The sequence below is a fragment of the Lissotriton vulgaris genome, unplaced genomic scaffold, assembly GCF_964263255.1.
Source record: "Lissotriton vulgaris unplaced genomic scaffold, aLisVul1.2 SCAFFOLD_663, whole genome shotgun sequence".
In the NCBI taxonomy this organism is placed as follows: Eukaryota; Metazoa; Chordata; class Amphibia; order Caudata; family Salamandridae; genus Lissotriton; species Lissotriton vulgaris.
The window spans coordinates 931423-955372 of record NW_028255020.1 but is presented as its reverse complement, the minus strand read 5'-3'; the positions used below and the strand labels follow the sequence as shown (position 1 = coordinate 955372).

Genomic DNA, 23950 nt, shown 5'->3' with positions numbered 1-23950 from the left:
TGATGATTTATTTATTAGGTCCCAAAAAATAGTTGAGTTCTTTAGGGAGGCGGCCCTCCTGAGTTCCTGCCAATGGTCTTCCTCCCATGTGCGTTTTGCCAATTCTACCGTTTTTTTGTATTCTTTTCTAGCTACCCTTAGAGGTACTGGGTCCTTTTTTCGAATTGCTAGTGAAATGGCTTTTCTCTTTTTCCTGCAGTCTACTGTTAACCAAGGATTACCATTTTTAGATGTATTGTTTTTCCTTCCGCTCGGTCCTGTGGTCTTAAAGTAAGACCCCATACTTTCTATGAAGTCACTATAAATATTACTCAGGTCTGGACTTGGGGTATCACCCTGTTATATATTCAGCATACTAAATTCCAAACACTTAGATGCCACTAAAAGGCCTAAACTTTCCAGAGTTTTCTCATGGGATGCCACTTTGTGCCATTTTAGCCTTCTATTACAGTTAGAAGGGACTACTTCTTTAGTGTATAGGAAGTTACTTGGAGTTTTCCTTTTTAGATCCCATCTAATTTCTGCAGAGAGCGGATTATGGTCGCTGTCCGGCATCTGCTTAACATCCATAGCGACAACATTCCCCCATAATCTTGTATCCAGGAGGATGTAATCAATACGAGATTGGCATTGGGGCTATTAAAGGTCATGGCCCCATTAGAGTCTGAAATTGTTCTGCCATTTAAAGCACGTAAATTATGTTCCAATGTTAGGGCATTGATCTGCAATGCCCTAACCGAACATCTCTTAATAGGTATTAAGTTCAGTGGGGGGATAGACTGTTTAATATCCTCCTCAGTAACCCCCAGTAGATCATCCTCAGTTAAGGGTCCATACGTGCAGTTAAGGTCTCCTCCCAAAATGATGTTAGATCTTGGGGGGGTACCCTCTAGAGCCATTTCCAATAGCGATATTGTTTCCGATTTTTTACAGGCTGGCACTCCTCTAGCATAAACGTTAAACAAATCTACTCTGTTACCCTTTAGTTGGCCCCTAAAAGACAGATGCAAGGTATCTTCTGAATTTGAATTATGACAGGTAATATCCAAAATCAGTGTTACCTTGACCCATATGATGAGACCTCCTGATGGACGGCCACTGCCTTGGCTAACAGCAGGGACAAAGAAGGTGGGGTAACCTGATTTATACAAGGGTGTCTTACTCCAGGTCTCCTGGAACATGCAGACCTCATGTTTCTCAATAAAATCATTCCATTCTGGTATTGCCAGTTTTTTTTAAGGCCTGCAATGTTCCAGGAGAGGATACGAATTGTATCTAAAGTGCCCCCCACTTCCATGTTATTTCCAATTCAGTTCTGGTTTGGGAGGACTGTGCTGTGAGGGCTGGGGGGTTCATTCACTGTAGTAGATATATTTCCCACAGTGCCCATATTAAGGCTACTTTCCAGATCAATACTAGAATTACCTTTATGTAGTCAATCTTTTCTATTTAAATCTGAAAAATCATCATCTTTTGTAATTGACCACCAAGGGGAAGATCTAATCTGGATATTAGAGTGTTTTGGGGGGTAGGTTCGAAACTCTAACGCCACTAGATTTTCTGCCAGTGATTTATTACAAAGTTGGATTTCAATGCAGTCAGTGTGGGAGCTGGGCAGGGACAGTCTCTTAATACTAGTTATATCCTCCCTGATGATGGATCTACAGCCCCTCACGTGTCTTATCCAGTGGGTGGCTTTGTTGAGGATGAATTCTCTTATTTCATGCCCTGAGTTCAGATTTAGTTTAGGAACCCCTGTCATATAGACTGTTGTATCTGGATTCCTTATAGCACTTAATTGAGACGTTGTGTTTTGGCCTGTCTTAGAATTCCCAAGTCTTCCCAGCCTTATACCCTTGAAGGGAGATACCTGAATATTTAAGGTCTTATTTCCTAATGCAATACCCCTTAGCATCGTAATTTCAGCATATGACATAGTACTACGACTATGCTGTGCAACAGTCGTGCTTGTCACTCCTGAACTATTATCCAACTGCCCTTTTTTTGTTAGAACATTTTTGTTGGGCATTCCAAGAGTTGAAGGTTTTGTTGAGTTGGATATTGTCATAGGTAATGCAGGCGCTTTGGGCTGCTGAATGTTATTTGTCGTGTCAATCTTTCCTTTCTGGGTTGAGGGATTGAGTAGTTTTTTTATGAAAACTATGTCCCTTTCTAGCTTCTCTAATTTCTTCTTGAGAAAAGACCCACATTTTAGGCAATCTTCTTCTAAATCTATACTAGCATCCATAACTCTGGTACCCCTTTTGATAGCCTGCGCAATTACATCTGCGGCTTCCCCGGATTCTCCTTCCAGCACGGCAAATTTATTAGTACATATAGTAACTAGCTCCCCTACATTTTTTGGGATGTCCCCCTGGTCAGTACTTCCGCAGATGGTGGTTACGGAGTTACTCTCTTCAGAAGTGTCAGAAATGTCCAAACCAGGGGGCACCCTCTTGAGGATTATGGACAATGCAAATTGTTGTATTTTGCGTTTTTTTTTTATTAAAGATAGTGGGTATCACTTTTCCTCGGCACTGTTCTTCACTTTCTACCCCACAGTCAGGGTTCTTCTCCTGTTGGGTATTGGGGTTATCTATCAAGATTTCCTCAAGGTCATTCACGAGAGCTTCAATACGGGTCAGAGTACAGTTTGTACCAGGATGGGTAATCTTTTTTGCCTTTTTCCCTTTTTTTGGTTGTGACTGTTGTGCCACCCCTTCCATAGTCTTTCTCTTGCCCATTGTTAAAAAAGCAGATAATTGGAGACGCTCTCGGGACCAAATTTAAGGTGAGTCAATACGGCAGGTTATATGGACAGAGTTTGGGTAGTCAAAGCCCCCCTACACACCCCACAGTACCTTTTAGTCCTTTGTTCCTTTTCCGCGATACAGTGATGGATGGACAGATGTTAAATGTGTGGCCCAACCCAGCCTCGGTCGGCCCCGGACGGCCACAGACGGCTTAGCCCGCATCGCGGCGCGTCCCGCGGCGAGTACGGTCGTTTTGTGCGCCTCCGGGCGCTCAGGTGGGCGTGTTGTGGTGCGCTGGTGGTTCTGGGGAATGTAGTCCCCCCTGCTCGGCAGCCACTGGTGTTCCGGTAAGCGGCGGCGGGGGACAGCAGAGCAAAGCAGGCAAGGAGCGGAAGCGCCTCACGGGCACAGAGCGACCCCCTGGAGATTCAGACAGCAAGCCCCAGGTTAGAGATGGCATTGTTTATGCAACCTTCAGCCACTTTTTAACTATTTTGTAATAAAAATTAATTGATATATATATTTTTTTAAACTACTTGATATAGTGAGTTGATCTTTGTATCAGTATTTATAGTAAGTAAATAAGGCTTTATTTCGATATAAAACATATCTTAAAAGCACCGACATTAAAACCACAGTAAAAACACAGCTTGGAACCCTTAAACTCAACTGGATTTCAACAAGCTATCACAATTTCCTCTAAAGCACAAGTTTACACATTAGGGTACATTAGTATTTCCCGAAGGGTTGTAAGCTATAATTACAGTTTCCCTTTATTTAGGCAACACAGCTTTACACATTAAATGTATTGTGTTTGTTAAAAAGTAAAAGAACGGGGCGCGTCCAAGATGGTGGCGTGATCGGACGCAGGTTTCCGAGGCTCCCTGCCCGATCCCGCCTAAACGCACCTATATGCACAGCCTGATCTCCCTACGGCACGGGAAATCACTGGGGAGGATAGCGGAGCGCGGCTGTGACCCCGAAGCCCGACCGCCCGGTCCGCGGGCTGTTTGTGAGGCTCAATGGCTGAGGACGCCGGATCGCGGCCGAGTGTTGCTGGCCGCCGCGAAGCTGCAGTTGGCCGAGCGCTTGCTCGCTGCCCCTGCCTCCCCCGGCGGCGAGACGAACAGAGCACCTGGGAGCCTGACGAGGGAGGCCCCCGCCGATATTCCCGGAGCTTTGGCCCAGACCGGCGCACATTCCTGTTGCCGCGACCTGGCCGATGCGGAGGTGCAGACCGGCCGGGAGTCGCGAAAATCGAGGCCCCGGCTTTGGGCCTTCTGCGTCCACGATCGCGGTCTTTGGCGCGGCCCTGCTGACGCGCCCCCACGGCACTGGGACTAAGCCCGCCGTTCCAGCACTGCACTGTCCCTGTGGCCCCCACGGGTTCAGGGGGAACCTTGAGGGGGAGCTGAACGGAGCAGAGGGGCAGAAGCCTGCTACGGAGAGCCACAGAGAGTTGCCCCCAAGCCAGACACACAAGGAAGGTGAGGAGAGCGAAGGTGGGCGCTGCAACGAGGGCTACGGGGGCACAATCGAGCTCCCGGTGAGAGGGCTGGCCGAGGGCCTGAGAGTCAGACCGCACTAACGCCTGGGCAGGCGGGATGGTGCGCACTCCTGCGAGGCCTACTGGAGCCTGAACTCACTTCCCATCACCGAACAGTGCTGACCGAGGGATCCACGGGGGAGACCCGCGGCTACTTAGAATAGAGGGCCACTCTCGCTACACACCTACCTGGCTGCGGTGGCTGCCTTCTTTGAGTGCAAGGCCGTTGTCTGACCATCCCTGGTGTGGCTGACCCTGCTGCTTCACTGTTGACCAACCTGCGATACCCGCCCTGTGGCCATTAATTACCGTGGTGTGCCTTGGCAGTTGCGCAGCGAAGGTAGGCTCTTGTCCGCTGCCACGACCCGGGTGAGGTGGACGGTGTGCTGCTGGCGCAGAGACCAATCGCCCATCGGGGGGCTGACCACAACATGGCGGGACAGAGCGGAAAGAAAGGGCCACAAACACTAACTGAACTTTTGGCCAAGACGAAGCCCAGCAAAGACCCACCCTCTCCAGTGACCACGAAGACGGCGTCGGGGGATGACCAGGCACCCATCACCAGGTCGTTCCTGGAGACGTTGTTTAACTCCCTCAGAGAAGACTTCAAATCCTTAAAGCAAGACGTGGCGGGCGAGGTCCGAGAGCTCCGGCGAGACGTGGAAAGCCTTGGGGAACGTGTGGTGGCCATTGAAGAGGCGGACCAGGCCAGAAGCGACAAAATCACACAGCTCCAACAGGAGGTCCTAAGACTCACAGACCAGCAGCAGGACCTTCAGGCCCATGCAGAGGATCTTGAAAACCGCTCTCGTCGAAACAACATACGGGTCCGGGGGGTCCCTCAGAAAGCGGAAGGGACCGATGTCACGGGGTACTTGCAAACCCTTTTCAGGACAATTATGGGAGAGCCAGCAGACTTTACTATCCGGATTGACAGGGCACATAGGGTTGGGCTACCTAGGCGGGCCTCTGCTCCGCCACCAGACTGGCCTTCCTCCCTGATTTCCAGCTAAAAGAGCGAATTCTCCGGGAGGCCCGACAAGCGCAACCCATCCAATTTCAAGGTAACCCCATAGCCTTATATCAAGACCTGTCGGCCATTACTCTGCAAAAGCGAAAGGAATTTAAGAAAGCAACAGACTTCCTGCGGCAGCACGAGACCCCCAACTCCTGGGGCTACCCGTTCAGACTAATATTTAAAGGGAACGGAAAGTTACACCAATTGCGCTCACTCAAAGACACTTGGACCCTCCTGGGGCTTGACCAAGAGGATGATGAGCCCACGTCGAGCTCCTCACAGGGCCCCCCCGGGGGGGGGGGGGGGCGGGCTGGCAGACGGTGGGCCGCAGGCGACCCCCCTCACACCGCTTGAAACCAGATGCCTCTGTCATCACAAAGGAACGAGCAACGGCCGTGGCAGAGGTGGCCAAAGAGACCTCTTCCCCTGAGTGACTGGTATTCCTGCTGGGGAGATAACTTAATGCTCACATCACACCCATGTGATGGGGGGGACTCGGGTGGGGGGCGAGAGTGGCCGCCGCTGGATATGACCCGTGTAAGAAACATTACCACAGCCCTGTGTGGACTAACAGGACTGGGAATATACCTTCTATTGGTTTGGGGTTGGGGTGCCGGGAGGCGGGAGCGGGGGGGGGGGGGGCGGCGGGATGTTCACGTAAGATTGAGACAATGGAATTTGAACTTGCACGAAGAGTTTTGAAGTTGGGGTGGGATGTGGGGTGGGAACCAGTGTGCCATGGGGGGGGGGGGGGGGGGGGGGGGGGGGGGGATTGCTACCAGCGGAATTGTTATGCCTTATACTTATTCTTCACTGTTGTGCCTCGCCCCTCGGGCATTTCTGAATGTGCACACACTCACACTGAGGATATCATATACACTTTCTATGCGGTCTACGGTTTCAAGGGTTCATCTTACACTGATTAGTTTGATCCCCATTTGTAGGTCTGGGGCACACCACTATACACTGCGCTGCCCGGCTCACTCTTCTTATCATGGCTAACTCCAATTTGAAAATACTGACTCTCAATGTGAAGGGGCTGAACAACCCTATCAAGAGGAGGGCAATAATTTCCTATTTAGAGAATTCCGGGGCTGACATCTGTTTATTACAGGAAACCCACCTCTTGCCCAAAGACTGGCACAGAATGCGCTCACGCGCCTTCCCCCAGCAATTCTTTTCTTCCCTTCAAACAAAAAAAGCGGGAGTAGCCATTTTAGTGTCCAAACACTTCCGTGGAAAGGTGAGGGATAGAGCGGGAGTGGTTAAGGGTCGCCTTTTGGCATACACCTTCCAGATTGGAGACAGGAGTCTCACGATAGGATCCATCTATGCCCCAAACACGGGGCAGGAAACTTTTCTGAAAGGCGCACTCTCGGAGTCCCTTCAGCCATCCAACACGCTCCTACTTATCGGGGGGGACCTTAACTTAGTCATGGATACAAATAAAGATAGATCAGGGCACCGTTATGGGGACACGGGCGCTATCACAGAGGCAGGGACAGGGTTGTTGAGAGAGAGGGGCCTAGTGGATCTTTGGAGGGCCGCACATCCGAGTGCAACACAGTTCACCTTCTACTCCCACGTCCACCGTACCTATGCCAGGCTAGATCACTTCATAGGATCATCCGAACTGCTCTCTAACCTAGACGAGATCGACATAGTACCTGCAGCGCTCTCAGATCATGACGCAGTAGAGCTAACGATTGTCGCCCCTGCGTCCTCCCGTCCTCGGGGCTCCGATTGTCGCCCCTGCGTCCTCCCGTCCTCGGGGCTCATGGCGCCTCCGCAAGACCCTACTACAACGGCCAGAAGTCAACAAACGACTACACAAATGCATCATTGACTACTTGGCTATTAACGACACATCGGAGGTATCACTGTCGGCCCTGTGGGGGGCCTTGAAATGAGTGGTCCGCGGGGAACTGATAGCAATTGCCGCTGCTGAGGCTAAGGACCGGAGAGCGAAAAGGGATGATCTCACAGCTCAAGTTGCTGAACTGGAGAGGGTGCATAGCCGCAATGGCGCTCCACGGGTTTGGAGACAATTGAAAACCGCCAGGGCTCAATAGGCTAGCTTGGACACTGACAGAGCAGAATTTGCCGCGCTCCGCCTTCGACACACATACTATGTCGGGGGTAACAAAACTGGCCGTTTACTAGCCAGCGCCTTAAAAGCTAAAACCAAACGTACGAAAATCTCTGGCCTCACGGACGATTCTGGAAACACCCTCACTGAGGAAACCCAGATCGCAGACGCATTTCGAACATATTATGCCTCACTATACTGTGCAGAGACAACGCCTCTCCGGGGCATTGACTCCTATTTGACCACAGCGACTATAACGGAACTATCCCGAGCTAGCGCGGACACGTTGGACGCCCCCATCCGTTTGGAAGAGGAAACAGCGGCTATCTCCCGCCTCCGACCGCTTAAATCTCCTGGGCCGGACGGCTTTTCAGCTGCTTTTTATAAAACATTTGGCCAGTTGTTAGCCCCTTCCTCACCCGGCTCTTTAATTCATTTGAGGGGCCGGGCTCCATTCCCCCCGATATGCTAGCGGCTGAAGTGATCGTGCTGCCTAAGCCAGGCAAGAAACCTACGCAATGCTCTGCATTCCGACCAATCTCTTTGCTGAACCTGGATCTAAAACTTTTTACCGGGGTCCTGGTAGCGCGCCTAGGCCCGCTCTTACCCGGGATCTTGGAGCCTGACCAATCGGGCTTTGTGCCCAATCGCCAATGCAGCAACAACACCAAAAGGATGCTACACTTGATAGATAAAGCAAACTTCCAGAACTCCAACGCTGTACTGGTAGCTATCGACGCTGAAAAAGCGTTTGACCGTATCGATTGGACATACCTACAACGTGTCCTGATGCACTTTGGGCTGGGCGACCGTTTCCGTTCCTGGATCGCCTGCTGTTACCACCGCCCCCAGGTCCGGGTCCGTCTTGGCGGTCTGCGCTCAGACCCATTCGACATCCAGCGGGGAACGAGACAGGGCTGGCCCCTGTCTCCCCTTTTGTTTGCCCTCTATATAGAGCCCCTGGCACAGAAAATCAGTGATAACCCTGACATCAGGGGTGTCACTTTCGGCCGGGAACCACATACAATTAGCCTCTATGCAGACGACATCATAGCCGCTCTTGACCGGCCAGACCGTTCAGTGCCCGCCTTTTTGAAAGAGATGGACTCCTTCGGAACCATCTCAGGCTTTCGAATCAACAGAGGGAAATCCCTGATATTGCCACTGGGCGAAAACGCCCACCCTAATAAGCCTGCTTCTACATATGGGAGTGACCTTCAAATAGCCACAAAGCTTCCATACTTGGGGATCACCTTCACTTCCTCAACGGAGTCAATGGTGGCTCTAAACTATAAATCCCTTACCACTCAGATTCGTGCAGACTTAACGCGCTGGTCCAAACAACCACTGTCCCTTCTGGGGAGAGTTGCTGCTGTGAAAATGTCGACCCTACCTAAAATTCTGTATGTCTTTCAGACCCTCCCGGTGACACCTCCGAAAAGCACCATCTCGAAATTACAAACGGCACTCCATTTCATCTGGGAGGGGAAACGGGCGCGCTTACATAAACAGATGGTACATAGGAGCATGGATGAGGGGGGCCTCGGAGTTCCAAATCTAATACAATACTTCCAAGCTGCCCAACTCCGATATCTAGTGGAATGGTATTGGCCCGAATCAGAAAAGAGATGGCTCTTTCAGGACAGGGCTATGGCTCAGATGCCCCTCTGGGGAATTACTTTCTTGTCATGAGAGTCTGGGATGTAGTAGCTGTTAGGGGAGGCCTTACTACCGTCCCCTCCCCATTCACCCCCATCTTGGACAATCCAGACTTCCCGCCAGGCAACGACCCCCGCGCCTTCTGGCAGTGGTGTGGCACTGCATGCAAATGCACAGGAGACCTCTTTGATACACGTAATGTAATGTAATGTATAGGCATTTATATAGCGCACTACTTACCCGTAGGGTCCCAAGGCGCTTCGACCGCTGCGAAACCCCTCCTGGTTTCCCTGAGAGATGGTCCCGTAATGGGTATCTCCAGGGTGAGACCAGGCATCCCCGGCGGTCTGGTGGGGCCTTTAGTCTTTCTCACCCCTTCAGAAATCAAGCTAGGCTACGAGATTACAGACCCTCACCTTTTTCAATATTTCCAACTCAGACACTGGCTCACCGACCCAGCCATCACTACCCTGGTGGGTCGCCCACTAACCGTCTTTGAGAAATGGCTGCTGACGAAAGAGACTGGTCGGCACCTTATATCAGACATATATAAAATGCTTACACCCACCTCGGCGCTAGGCAAAACAGCGGGTCAGAAACGGTGGGAAGCTGAATTGGGCAGAAAGCTGACACCTACAGAGTGGAACCAGGTGTATTACAGGGCCTCACACACCACACGCAACACAATGGGTAGAGAAGCAGCCGTGAAATTAGCTATATATTGGCACCTTACACCAGTCCAGCCGCATAGAGGAAATCCAACCCGTAGTGACCTGTGTTGGAGGGGGTGCGGGGAACGAGGCACACTGACCCATATCCTTTGGGACTGCTGCGAGGTCCAGGGTTATTGGGATATGGTCCTGAATGACAGACTCCACCTTCAACACCGAAATCCCAAGATTTCCTGCCTACGCCATCTTGGGCCTGCCCAACGCACTCACTTTTCCCCTGAAATCTATCAGAGGTCGCCAAATGGGCAATGCCATGCAAGCGGCTACACAACACATTCTATCACTCTGGGGATCGACCAACAAGCCCACACATGTGGGATGGCTACACAAACTCTGGTTCACCCTGGGGATGGAACGCATACAAGCTACCCTCACACACACTACTGACACGTTTCAAAAAGTCTGGCAGCCGTTGATATCCCTTTTATCCAAGGAGTTTAATGAAATAACTTGCCCTAAATATCTCTGATTGCTGCGCCTTACTGAAACTACCACTGAATCTCAAGAGCCTCAAGACTGATTACACTACCTCTTACCTGAATAGCGAAAGATGGGTCTCCCACATACGGCACACTGGTGGGGAGGGGGGGGGGAGGGAGGAATGGAGGGGCGGAGGTGTTTTTGGGATTCGTTCTGCCAATTTTGTTCGCCTACATTGCCTACCATTTGCATTTTTGGTATCGAAACGCTACAACGAGGTGCCCACTTAATTTTCTTTCTTGCAAAGCATAGAGAAGACGTGCCTGTCTGTCTCATTCGCTTGGTTCACCTGATACAATTACATTGTAATATGATACCTTTCTCTGCTTTCAAACTCAATAAAATACATTTAATAATAAAAAGTAAAAGAACTGTTATACATTAAAAACTTTAAGACAAAGATTAAACATTTTCTTTCAGCCTTTTTACTCTAATCGACCAAGCCCAACTTAAATATTTGGCCAGGCCAGTGGCACACAAAAAGCTAGAATTCGATGAGAGGATACCCAATGCTACAACGTAATTTCTGGTACCCAATGCTTTGCACAATGGTTTAAGCCAGTAACCCCTTGGAACTCTGTAGGCCGGGCAAGCAAACAAAAAATGCGCCATGGACTCTATTCCTAGAGTGCAACAGGGACAAGCAGAAGACGTTTGGAATTGGGTTTTCCAGCCTACAGTAAATTCCCTTATAGGTAAGGTACCGATCCTAAATTTAAAATGCAGTGCCCTGTCTAGAGGTTTGTGGATAATATCTAGATATGGCTCGGTAAACATAACGTCCTTAATCGTTAGGAACCTGTTTGTTACACTTCCCAACTTAGGGTCACAGTTACGCTTGCTTGAAACCCAATTTCAGTAGAGGTTCTTTATTACTGCTTTTGGTGGAGCTGATCTATTCTCCCAGGACTCGCGAAGGCCCAGGTCAAACAGTAGAGACTTGACATCTTGGAGCCATTTGATTTTTTGCGAGCCCATAGTAGACATACACCTCTGCCAAGCCTTCTGCGTATTTGGCCAATTCCGGGACCCGCCACAGCAGCGCCCACAATAGAAGTGGGCAAAGTTTTGCCAGGTCGCTAATAGCATGGCACCCGAGATCCAGCAACAGAGGCACTATAGTGTGCTCTGTGGGAGTGCCATTAATTCCCTTAGGAATCTATTTTCAGATTTGGCCAAATGCTCCGTATTGCTAGAGCCCCAAAGTTCTGCTCCATAAAGGGCCGCGCTTACCCCCCTGTCCCTGTATATATCGATTACTTGACCAATGGGTCTAATAGAAGCAGAGCGCTGTAACCCTCTTATGGCCCAGCAACATCTTCTGCAAGTGGGAGTTCCACTTCATGGAATCCGAAAGTCGGATGCCAAGATAGTCGCATTCCATGACCCTATCAAGGGGCTCAGGGTTTAAGACGGGGGGCCTACCCAGTTTTCTTGTCGGGTTTAGTACCAGATATTTATTCTTGCTGGTGTTTATCAAAAGCCCCCTTGATGCGCAAAAGATCTGAAAGCTATCAAGGAGGTTCTGGAGCCCAGCTGGGGATTTAGAAAGAAGAAGAGTATCGTCGGCGAACAGGAGGGTTGGAATACGCTCGCCCACCAGGGATGGTGCATCAGACTGGGGTAATAATAATTTAGTGTAATAAAAAGCACTACCAGGCCCAATGGTATTCATTTGATTGACCTCCGTGGGGTGAAAGTACCAGGATTTGATCTGCCATGCAAGTACACTTGGCCATCTTACTTGCTAACAATTTGCGGGTTTTGGCAGTTTGTAATTCCTCATGTTTCTCATTTCGAACTTGCTACCAGGTCCTTTCACCATCTACTGGCATTTGTTCAACCTTTGTGCCACCAACCACTTTTTTGCGAGCAACACAACTAACCAAAGAAACCTTCAGACAACTCCCAATTGCATCACTCAACGAGGCACTGCAAACTCTACCAAGCGAAACGCCTTACAACACTGAAAACCCATCCCCAATGTGAATAAAGAGAGGTAGTAGTCCGATACCGGCTGTAAATATGACCCTTTGGACCCTGGCATACAGTGCAGTAATCTGATCTCAATTGGTCAAAACTCTGTTTCAAGCGGATCACAAACTATGAGCTTATACAAGTATACAAATGAAAACGTTTTATAGATGTGGCTATGCTTCCAGCCAATATAATAGCTCAAATGTGGAATCCTCCCTCTGCTTACTTCAGCGTTGGAAAGTAGGTGATCTGTCTTATGTTATCGATAATGCCATCAACATAATCATATGCCTCAATCTAAAGTTGTACGATTGTTTTTTTTGTAGGTAAGAGACAAAACACATTCTAATATGTAAATGGATGCTCCTATACTCTAATCAATTACTATCTTTTGGGTATGCAATTGAATCAAAACACACAAGATGTTGATATGTTTTACAGGATGAGCTTAAAATAAATATCGAATTCACAAAGATTTCTTCACAGGGCATTCCAATGATTAAGGTAGCTGAACTGCAGATAATTTTTCTTTAAGCACACAATTCAAGTTCAGCTAAAGTAGAAGGCATTGCCTTAAGCTTGCCCAGTAAGTTAAACAATTGTCCTAATGTCTGCAATCACTTACAAAAACAAACCCCAAATACAGTCAAATAAGAGGAAGTGAAGATGATTTGAGACGGACAGTTTATCAAACGTATTCGAGAGGGGAATGAATTAAAGATTATTAGGTGGATCAGTTATCACGGTTGCTTGCAACTTTTATCTTATTTTTTATAGTTTTTATCAATGTTTGGAACTTCATGTACATACGTATCTGGGTTCCTCAAAGACTCTACAACACTCAGACATTTCTATGTGCTTTTCAAATTAAATGAATTAAATGTTAGACTAAGATATGTAGGAAGTAAGTGCATTTTTAAGATGCAACCAGGGGTTCCGCTTTATATAGAGTTAATGAGTAATTTTAATGAAACTGCAAAAAAAACCAGTTACAATACATAATTTTGACAATTTTTTAGTTTTTTCAAAAAGGATGGATAGCTCGAAAATGAGTTCTTCAGAGTGCTACATTAATCCTGCTGAATGAGATACAATTGAAAACATTTATTTAATAAATGCTCTTAACTTTTTTTTAATGTATTTGCTTTCTTATGTCGTAGTTTAATTATCGGTTGGGAATTAGTCAGGACGGGATCTGAACGGGAAGATTCTGTCTAGTTATTAGTTTATTCTTTCAATTTTGTTGGTTCTTTTATTTAGGATACAAACAGATTTTTATCAACTCCTTATCCCTGTGACACACTTTTCAGAAAGACAAGAAACAGACTGAACACACAGATTTGGTACACCTGTAATGTGCTTGCTTTCGTGGGGGGACTTTTTATACATATTTATTAAATCATGATACTGGAGCGAGGATTTTGAGGAATGATGGCAACATACATTCATCTAGAATTGAAATGCAACGTTACGCCCATAACATCTTCATGAGTGGTTGAATGCACGATGGTCGCAATCCTAACAACTGCACCATCAAGTTTAGCGAAGTTCTTGCACTATCTGAAACTGAAAAGACCATCAATGGGAAAGCGCAATCTCAGTCCGAGTAACACAATGTGGCAATAGAAATGCTTCATCCGTGACGTGAGAAGAGTGCAAATATGACAACTTACAGTCGAGGGCAAGTGGACAACTGCAAAATAACAACTACACATACATGTTTTGGAACACAGAAGAACTGTCCAAATCATTTAAGACACTAAAGAAACCTGATGAACAATACAACCACAATGTTTTATATATTCTACAAGAGAAAAATGGGTACTTGTGCAAAGAAGATCAAAATGTGGCATCAGGCCAGAGATAATGGTATTATGCTAATGACAATGCAAGAAAACAAGTGATAGACAATCACTACATTAAATAATTTACAACCAGGGATCACCAACATGGATCTTTTCACAAAAATGAACAAAAACATGAAATATTAAATTTGTTTATCTGCTACATTTGAAAAACTAGGACAATACGCTTGCAAACCCTTTCTCACCAATACAAGTGATGCACCAGGTGAGTAGGGAGATGCACAAACAATCGATGATAAGAACTGTGACAGTACTTATTTGGGCACAACCAACATGAACATTGTAGGAAAGTTATCTTTTATGACATGGTCACCCTCACGTTTTCCCTTGTAATTGGCATGATTTTAACTGGAAGTGCACCGGGTCCCAGCTAACCAGGTGCCCCGTGCCAGATCTCTTTCCCAAAACTGTGCAATTGTACCCCAATTGTAAATACCTTTAGCATTTCCTGTAAGTCCCTAGTAAGTGGTACCCCCTGGTACCTAGGGCAAGGGGGTTAAATAGGGTCCGTAAGAGTTGCAGCATGTATCATGCCACCCTAAAGGGACCCCTCACCAAACACACACAGACTGCCACTGCAGGCTGCGTTTATTGGTGCAAGATAAAAGTGAAAACACGACATGGCATACAGACTGTGTGCCATGCATACAGACCGTGCATGCAGTATAGGTACGTCACCCCTACAGCAGGCTTTACAGCTCTATGGCAGGGTGCATTATACTATATGTGTGAACATACCTGCATGAGCAGATATGCTCCTGTGCTGGTCAGTTCAATTGCTGCCAATACAAGTGATCAGGGAAGCCAAAAGTATATGTACTAGACACTGGCGAAAACGAGTTCCCCCAGGTACATGATGGCTTCACTGAAGACAGAGATGTTTGATATCAAACATCTCGCAATAATAAGCTCACACTGATTCTAGTGATGGGTTTATTAATGCATGAACCCCAGAGGGCCCCTTAGAGGTGCCCAATGAAAAAACTGCGGACTACTAGTGTGGTAGCTGAATGGTCTTAGTCATCCTTCAGCCACAAATGAGTTTCTGACCCTCGGAGGTGAGGGGTTTTGCTATCAGGAGGTCAGGAACAAAGCCTGCTCGGGCAGAGGGTGTTTACACCCCCTCCCACAGGATAAACTGTGAATTAGCATTCCAAAGTAGGGAGTTTCAGAAAGTCCAACCCCATTGGCATGCAAATCTGGCTTCCCTCACAGGAGAGGATGCTGATCCCCTCTGTCCAGGGCACCTTTGGTGCCTGGACAGGCAAGAAAATTGTAGTCAGTGGGGCGCGTTCACCCTCAGGCTAGTTACAACCCTAAGATGGACTCACTGAAGTGATGACGAAATATCAGAGTCTGCCATCTTTGTGATGGCAAACGTAGGAACTCTGAGACAGGGTTATTCCCACTTCCCACAGGAAAGGGACATATAGGGGGGCATAGTCAAAGAGATTTATATAGCGCGCTACATACCCAAAGGGTCTCAAGGCGCTTGCGGAGGGGTGGGGAATTACTTGTCGAATATCCAAGTTTTAAGTTGCTTTCTGAATGCTAGATGGTTCTGAGTAAGGCGAAGGTGAGTGGGAAGGGAGTTCCACGTTTTAGCTGCCAGGTAGGAGAAGGATCTGCCTCCCATGGTGGTTTTGTTGATGTGAGGTACAGTGGCAAGAGCTTGGTTGGAGGATCGTAACTGACGGGAGGGGGTGTAGAAGGACAGTCGTGTGTTGAGGCATTCAGGTCCAAGTTCGTAAAGTGCTTTGTGTGCGTGGGTTAGGAGGCGGAAAGTGATCCTTTTATTGACGGGGAGCCAGTGGAGGGCTTTCAGATGACCAGAGATGTGTTCTTTACGCGGGATGTCTAGTATGAGCCTGGCAGAGGCGTTCTGGATGCGTTGGAGTTTTTTCTGGATTTTTGCGGTGGTGCCGGCGTAGAGGGTGTTTCCGTAGTCCAGTCGGCTAGTGACCAGTGCGTGGGTGACCGTTTTACGAGTTTCGGTGGGGATCCAGCGAAATGTTTTTTTGAGCATGCGAAGAATGTTGAAACAAGATGATGAAACGGCGTTGACTTGTCTGGTCATCGAGAGTGAGGAGTCCAGGATGATACCCAGGTTCCGTGCGTGGTCTGTCGGGATGGGTGCCTTTCCAAGGGCCTCTGGCCACCAAGAGTCATCCCAGGCGGAGGGGGAGGTGCCTAAGATGAGGACTTCAGTTTTGTCGGAGTTCAGTTTCAGACGGCTGTGCTTCATCCACTCGGCTACTTCTTTCATTCCTTCGTGTAGGTTTGTTTTGGCGATGTTAGGGTCTTTGGTGAGTGAGAGGATCAGTTGGGTGTCGTCAGCGTAGGAGATGATGTTGAGGTTGTGTTGGCGAGCGATGGTTGCAAGGGGGCTCATGTATACGTTGAAGAGGGTGGGGCTGAGAGAAGATCCTTGTGGCACGCCACAAATGACTTCAGTGGCCTCTGACTTGAATGGTGGGAGGTGGACTCTCTGGGTTCTTCCGGTGAGGAACGAAGTGATCCATTCCAGTGATTTTCCTTGGATTCCGACGTTTCTGAGGCGCTGTAGAAGGGTGCTGTGACAGACTGTGTCGAAGGCTGCGGAGAGGTCGAGGAGGATGAGGGCGACTGTGTCTCCGTTGTCTAGAAGAGATCGAATGTCGTCAGTTGCAGCGATGAGTGCGGTCTCAGTGCTGTGTTTGGCTCGGAAGCCGGATTGTGAGGAGTCGAGGGATTTGTTGGTTTCGAGGAAGGCGGCGAGTTGATTGTTGATAGCTTTCTCGATGACTTTGGCAGGGAATGGAAGGAGTGAGATAGGGCGGTAGTTTTTGAGTTCGGTGGGGTCAGCTGTGGGTTTCTTCAGGAGGGCGCTGAGTTCGGCGTGCTTCCAGCTTTCCGGGAAGGTGGCGGAGTTGAGGGAGCAGTTGATGACGTCTCGGAGGTGCGGTGCTATGATGGAGTCTGCTTTGTTAAAGATGTGGTGAGGGCAAGGGTCTGTGGGGGATCCTGAGTGGATAGAGTTCATCAGGCGGATGGTGTCCTCAGTGGAGATAGGGTTCCAGTCATTGAGGATGTTCGAGGGGGCTGGGGGTCCAGCAGAGGGTTGTGTGGGTTGGTCTTCGGGTCGGTTGTCGAAGCTGTTGTGGATGCCTGCGATTTTGTTGTGGAAGAATGAGGCTAGGGAGTCGCAGAGGGCTTGAGAGGGGGTGATGTCGTTAGAGTTGGCCAAGGGGTTGGTAAATTCCTTGACGATGTTGAATAATTCCTTGACACCTAGTCGGTCCTTGAAAGCGGCTTTTTTGGCGGTCCGGATCAGTTGGTGGTGTATGCGGGTGGCGTTTTTGAAGGCGTCCTTGGAGCTGGTGGTTGGGTCTTTTTTCCAGGCCTTCTCAAGGGAGCGGCAGAGTGTCTTGGATTTCTTAAGATCATCGTTGAACCAGGAGGCCTTCTTGCTGCCTAGTTTGATTTGTCGTTTTTTCAGTGGTGCTAAGGTGTCGGCGCTGTTGGATAACCATTGGGTGAGGTTGGTAGCTGCTTGGTCTGAGTTAGAAGAGTGTGCTGGGGGGTTTAGAAGAAGCGATGAGGAGATCTGGTCGATGGTGATTTTGTTCCAGTTTCTTTGCAGGGTGGGTTGGGTGTGGTTGTTAGAAGTGGGCTTGTTGTAGGTGAAGTGAACGCAGCTGTGGTCAGTCCAAAGGAGATCTGTGGTGTGGCTGAAGGAGACATGTTTGCTGGAGGTGAAGATAGGGTCGAGTGTGTGACCTGCGGTGTGGGTGGAGGTGGTGACAAGTTGTTTAAGTCCGAGGTTGGCGAGGTTGTCCAAAAGGGTATCCAGCCCATTGGTATCCAGCCCATTGGCTACTACCCTACACTCCCCTAACATCCCTAAAGCCAATATTTACGGGAGCCCTGTGCACCAGGAAATCAGATCCTGCCAACCAAAAGCAGAAGAAGGACCAAAGAAGAAGCGGCTTACTTGGCGGCAACTCGGCTGGCCTGTCTGCCTTTTCTCAACAATTGTGCCAAAGTAGTCTCCCCCTGCAAGCTGTTGATCCTCCAAAACCTGGTAGGACTGCCAGCACTTCTATAAAGATTCAGGAAAAGAAATCCAGTGGAACAGAGGAGCTTCTTCCCTGCACCCTGCAGGTACCTAAGAAAGACCTGTGAGGCCACTGGACTGCGTACTCCCGACACTGGCCAGCACCACTGCAACCTTAGGTCCAACCCTGAGCTGAAGTGGGCTAACGGCGCCAGTGTGGTCCCCCAGCACCCCAGAGAAGACGCCCATCTTGGCTTTGCCAGAAGGGGACCCCTCTTTGTGTGGCCCCCTGGCTGCAGGTGCCCCCAGTGACAGAAACCAGATGCCTAAGGACACCTCTGCACCCGCCGCCCGTGGAGAAGAGGACCAATGATGTCCCCAAGCATCATGAGGCCTGACCCACACTGTTGATTCAGCCCGACTGGCCTCCCAGTCTAAACCTGTAGACCCTTTTCATGATGACTGAGATCTCCTTTGACTAACATTGGGCACTCAATGCTGTATTGCACTGCAAATGCTACTTACCAGTATGCATCTGTTCTTGGCATGTAGGGCTGCTGACATTCATATCTGTGCATAGATCGCCGCCTAGTGTTGGGTCCGGATGATTGCACATTGTTGTCCTGGAAGAGTCTTCGAAGTATCACGAGATAGGTGGCTCCTCCCCTGGACTACAGTGCGCATGGGCATCGCCTCCATCCCCAGATTGTTTTTAGCCATTGGCAGAGATGGAGTGAAGTATGTGAGTGATGCCCATGCTAAGAGCATAAAAATATATGTAAAGGAATACTGCAGCTGCTACAGGCGCCGGGGAGGAGGGCGGGCGATATGAATGTCAGCAGCCCTACATGCCAAGAACAGATGCATACTGGTAAGTAGCATTTGCAGTTCGAGGCATGTGGGCCGCTGAATTCATATCTGTGCATAGAATACATAGCAGTCCCTCCATTAGCGGCGGCCGCCCGTGCCAGCTGCAGCAGTTTGAAAAAGTGTTTTGAGAACAGCCTGACCAACAGCTGCCTGCTGTTTAGAGTGCACGTCTACAAAGTAATGTTTAGTGAAAGTATGTGTGGTAGACCATGTGGCTGCTCTACAAATATCTTCTAAGGGAATGTTACCTAGGAAAGCCATAGAGGCCCCCATCTTTCTGGTGGAGTGGGCTCTTGGTGGAATTGTGAGAGTACGTTTAGCTTTAGCGTAACAGATCTGAATGCATTTCACGATCCACCTAGCGATCCCAGCTTTGGAGATAGCGTTTCCCTTGTGGTGTGAGGCAAATGCAACAAAGAGTTGCTTGGTCTTACGAAAATCTTTCGTCCTGTCAACGTAGTACATCAAGGCTCTTTTAACATCAAGGGTGTGGAGCATCCGCTCCGCCAGTGACTCTGGGTTTTGAAAAAACACTGGTAACTCAATTGTCTGGTTTATGTGGAATTGAGATACAACCTTGGGTAAGAATTTAGGGTTAGTGCGGAGCACCACCCTGTTAGCGTGTACTTGGAAGAAAAGTTCTTGGATGGTGAGCGCCTGCAACTCGCTAACCCTCCATAGCGATGTAATTGCTACTAAGAAAGCAACCTTCCAAGTCAGAAACTTAAGCTCACAAGAGTGCAGTGGCTCAAAGGGAGGACCCATCAGCCTTGTAAGAACCACATTGAGGTTCCATTCCGGAGCTGGTGGTGTCCGTGGTGGAATGACTCTTTTGAGTCCTTCCAGAAAAGCCTTGATAGCAGGGACCTTAAAAAGTGATAGGTGTTGCCTATTCTGAAGGTATGCTGCCATCGCAGACAAGTGAATGCGGATGGAAGAGTACGCCAAATTGCATTGGTACAGGTGGAACAGGTAGCAAATAATGTTCTGAATGGAAGCTTCCTTGTCTCCCGAATGATGTCCATGCAATCGGGGGGGAAGATTAAGGTAGCCAAACTCTAGGACTTCAGGAGCCAGATCGCCAGGTTGAGCTATTGCGGATCTGGGTGCTGAATGTCGCCATGGCTCTGCGTCAGAAGGCTGGGGGTGAGATGAAGCCTTTGATGCGGTACCACGGAGAGTTCCAGAAACGTGGTGTACCATGGTTGGCGAGCCCACGTTGGAGCAACCAGGATGAGAGTCATCGAGTGCTGCCTGAGTTTGCGTGCCACCAGCGGTATCAGAGGTGCTGGGGGAAAAGCGTACGCAAATCTGCCTGACCAGTTCATCCACATCGCATTGCCCTGCGATTGCGGGTGTGGGAACCTGGCGGCGAAGCTTTGGCATTTTGCGTTCTCCTTTGTGGCAAACAGGTCTATCTCTGGATGACCCCACCTTTGGAAGTACGGTTGGAGTACTGATGGATGTATCTCCCACTCGTGCATTTGGTGGCTGTGCCTGCTGAGCAGGTCCGCCATCTGGTTGTCTTTGCCCGGGAGATGCTCTGCCATGAGGAAGATGTTCCTCTGAATGGCCCACTTCCACATGCTCTGAGCCAGATGAGACAGCTGCGGAGAGTGTGTTCCTCCCTGCTTCTGAACGTAGTACATGGCCGTCATGTTGTCCGTCCGGATCAACACGACCTTGTTGCACAGATGTACTTTGAATGCCTTTAAGGCCATGAAGATTTCCATCAGTTCCAAAACGTTGATGTGCATCTTCCTCTGCTGTAGTGTCCATAGTCCCTGCACCGTGTAATGGAGTAATGCGCTCCCCATCCCTGGAGAGAAGCGTCCGTTGTCAGGATAATCTGTGGCACAGGCTCCTGGAACGGTCGGCCCTTGCAAAGGTTTTGTGGATTCCACCAATGCAGAGAGTTGTACGCCCGACCGCTCACCAACACTAGGTCTGTCAGTTGCCCACTGACGTACCAGGCACTCCTGAAGCGGACGCATATGTAGTCTCGCGTGCGGGACGATGGAGATGCAGGAGGCCATCATGCCTATCAACTGCATGAACACCTTCGCTGGAAGCGAGTGCTGAGGTCTGAATCGTTGGATCAGCGTTTGGATACTGGCGATTCTCACTGAGTTTGGCTGCGCAGTGGCTGCCAGTGTGTTTATTGTCGCGCCCAGATACTGCCGTATATGGGCGGGTTGGAGATGGGATTTCGGATAGTTCCGCGAGAATCCCAGATCGTGCAGGAGATGAATGGTGCGGGACACGTGGTCGGCGCACTGCTGCTCTGTTTTTGCCTGAATGAGCCAGTCGTCCAGATAAGGATAGACGTGGACGTTCTGGCATCGTAGATGCGCCGCCACAGTCGCCAGTCACTTTGTAAAGACTCTTGGCGCTGTGGTGACCCCGAACGGCAGAACCCTGAACTGGTAGTGCTGGTCTTGGATCGTGAATCTGAGATACTTCCTGTGGGAAGGAAGCAGAGGGATATGAAAGTATGCATCTTTTAGATCCAACGTAGCCAGGAAGTCCCCCTGTTGAAGCAGAGGGAGTACCTGCTGTAACATGAGCATATGGAAGTGCTCCGAGAGAATATACCAGTTGAGGGGCCTGAGGTCCAGGATGGGCCTGAGGGATCCGTCCTTTTTGGGGATTAGAAAATACAGGGAGTAAACCCCTGTTCCCCTTTCTTGCAGTGGAACGAGCTCTATTGCCCCTTTTTGCAGCATGACTTTGACCTCCTGCTGCAACAAGTGCAAGTGCTCGCCGGACATAGGACGGCTTCTTGGAGGTATGTTTGGTGGAGTGGAAGTAAGTTCCAGACAGTAACCGTACTGGATAAGAGATCTGACCCACCTGTCCATGGTGATGGATTTCCACGCGGGCAGGAACTGCTGGAGTCTCCCCCCGACCGGTGTTGCGTGGTTGGGGGGCAGTGACAAGACGTCAATGCTTGTTGGCGGTGGTGGACCTGGAGCTGTTGTTTCCACGTCCCCTGCCCTTGACGTTGTTGCCTCTGTAGCCACCTCTACCCTTGTTGGTGTATGAGGTCTGGGTATTGCCCTTATAGTACTGTGTGGATTGCGATGCCTGACCCCTTGAGGTGCCTCTGGAATTGGAGCGGCGAAAGGAACCACCCCGAAACTGCTGAGATTGGAGGGCCCCCATAGACTTAGCAGTGTCTGTGTCTTTCTTCATTTTTTCAAGTGTCGCATCCACCTCGGGGCCAAACAGGTGGTCAGGTTTAACTGTTTGGTTCAGTATGGTGGTTTGTATATCTGGTTTAAAGCCTGATATCCGAAGCCATGCATGTCTTCTTAGCAACACACTAGTGTTGATTGCCCTGGAGGCTGTATCAGCCACATCTAGCGCACATTTGATGGAAGCGTTAGTGATTAGCTTGCCCTCCTGAATTAACATCTCCCCAGCCTCCTTGTACTGGTCAGGTAAATGCTGCAACAGTGTTTCTAGGGTGTCATAGTGAGCCCTATCATAGCGTGCAAGTAGGGCCTGCGTGTTTGAAATGCGCCAAATGTTAGCTGCCTGCGCAGCAATCCTTTTCCCTGAGGCCTCAAATATTTTTGACTCTTTGTCTGGGGGAGGAGCGTCACCAGTGGTCTGTGAATTCGCCCTCTTCCGAGCGTTGGATACAACCAAAGAGTCCAGTGGCAAGTGTCCCTTGATGTATGTTGGATCCGAGGGCGCTGCCTTATACTTTTTGTCAATTCGAGGATTGATGGCACGTGCCCGAGTGGGCTCCTTGAAGACCTCCGGCGTGTGCTTTAGCACTCCTTTGAGCATTGGCAATGTCTTGACTGACTTCTCGGCCACTGAGAAAGTGTCAAACAAAAAATCCACATCCACAGGATCTGAGTGGAGCTCGACATCATGGTTAGCTGCGGCCCTCTCAATCAAAGCGTTGAAGGCTGCAGAGTCCTCCATCGGTGAGGTCTTTGCCGCAAAGAGCTGCGGTTCCTGACCCGATTGCGGGTCGTCTGGGTCAGCTCCGGCCGACCAAGGTTCATGTTCCTCCTCCGGATCCGAGTACGCCGGATAGTTGTACTCGACCTCCTCTTCATCGTCACCCTCCCCCGCGTTGGAACGCGTTGGAGAACGTTCTACGTGTTTGGGAGACGAAGGCTCCATAGGGGCCGAAGTGCCCGCCGAGTCCTTCTTGTTTTTAAGAGGAATCCGAAAATGTTCCAACACCGGCTCCGTGGTGATTTTCCGTTTGAGGAGAGACAATTTCCCAGTATTGGCGTAGATGATGACTTCTCGACGCTCTTCCTCCGCGAGTGGCTGGAGTCGAAGCTTCGACACCACCAATGACGCTTTGGACGTCGACATCCCCTTCGAGGGCACGTCCGCCCCCTGCTTCGGAGCGAAGGCTTTCGGCGTCGACTTTGGCGGCAGGGTGAAGCGGATAGGCGTTTGCACCTTTGCCGGCTTCGATGCGGTCTTTGGCTTCACGCCCTCCGGTCGGGAACCACAGCGTCCTTCCGAATCCGTTGCAGGGACTCCGCGACCTTTTTCGTCAAGGTTGGAGAGGGCTTGACCGTCTCGAACGATTTCCCCGAGTCGGGAGTCGGGTCGGCTGGAGGCACCGTCTTCGGAGCCGACACCGTGCCATCCTTGGCCCCGACGGCTGGAGCCGGCGCAGCCGGAGCTTTGGAATCGCCTTGACGCTTCTTCGAAGCCTTCTTCGGGTCATCGACCTCGACCATCTTCGGCGCCGACGCAGCCGCGTCGGCCGCCTTTGCCTTCGGCGTCGACCCCGAGGTTTTGGGGTCGGCCATCTTGGCGTGGCTCTTCAAGTCGGCCATTTTGAGTTTCTTAGATGTTGACGCCTCTAGAGCCTTCTGTCCCACCAGTGGAGCTTTCACTTTCGGTTTCGAAACCGATGGTGTGGATCCCGATGGCTTCACTTTC

The 23950-nt window shown here is 49.6% G+C and overlaps 1 protein-coding gene across 1 annotated transcript in view; it reads right to left on the bottom strand.

The window, feature by feature from the left end:
- Positions 1 to 2697: 2697 nt before the first annotated feature.
- Positions 2698 to 23950, bottom strand: part of LOC147659349 (conserved oligomeric Golgi complex subunit 3-like) — a 258308-nt gene continuing 237055 nt past the window's right edge. Inside the window, exon 16 of the mRNA XM_086951828.1 lies at positions 2698 to 3173. Coding sequence (XP_086807954.1) covers positions 3153 to 3173 — 21 coding nt within the window. The 3' untranslated portion in view covers positions 2698 to 3152. The remainder of the gene's footprint in view (positions 3174 to 23950) is intronic.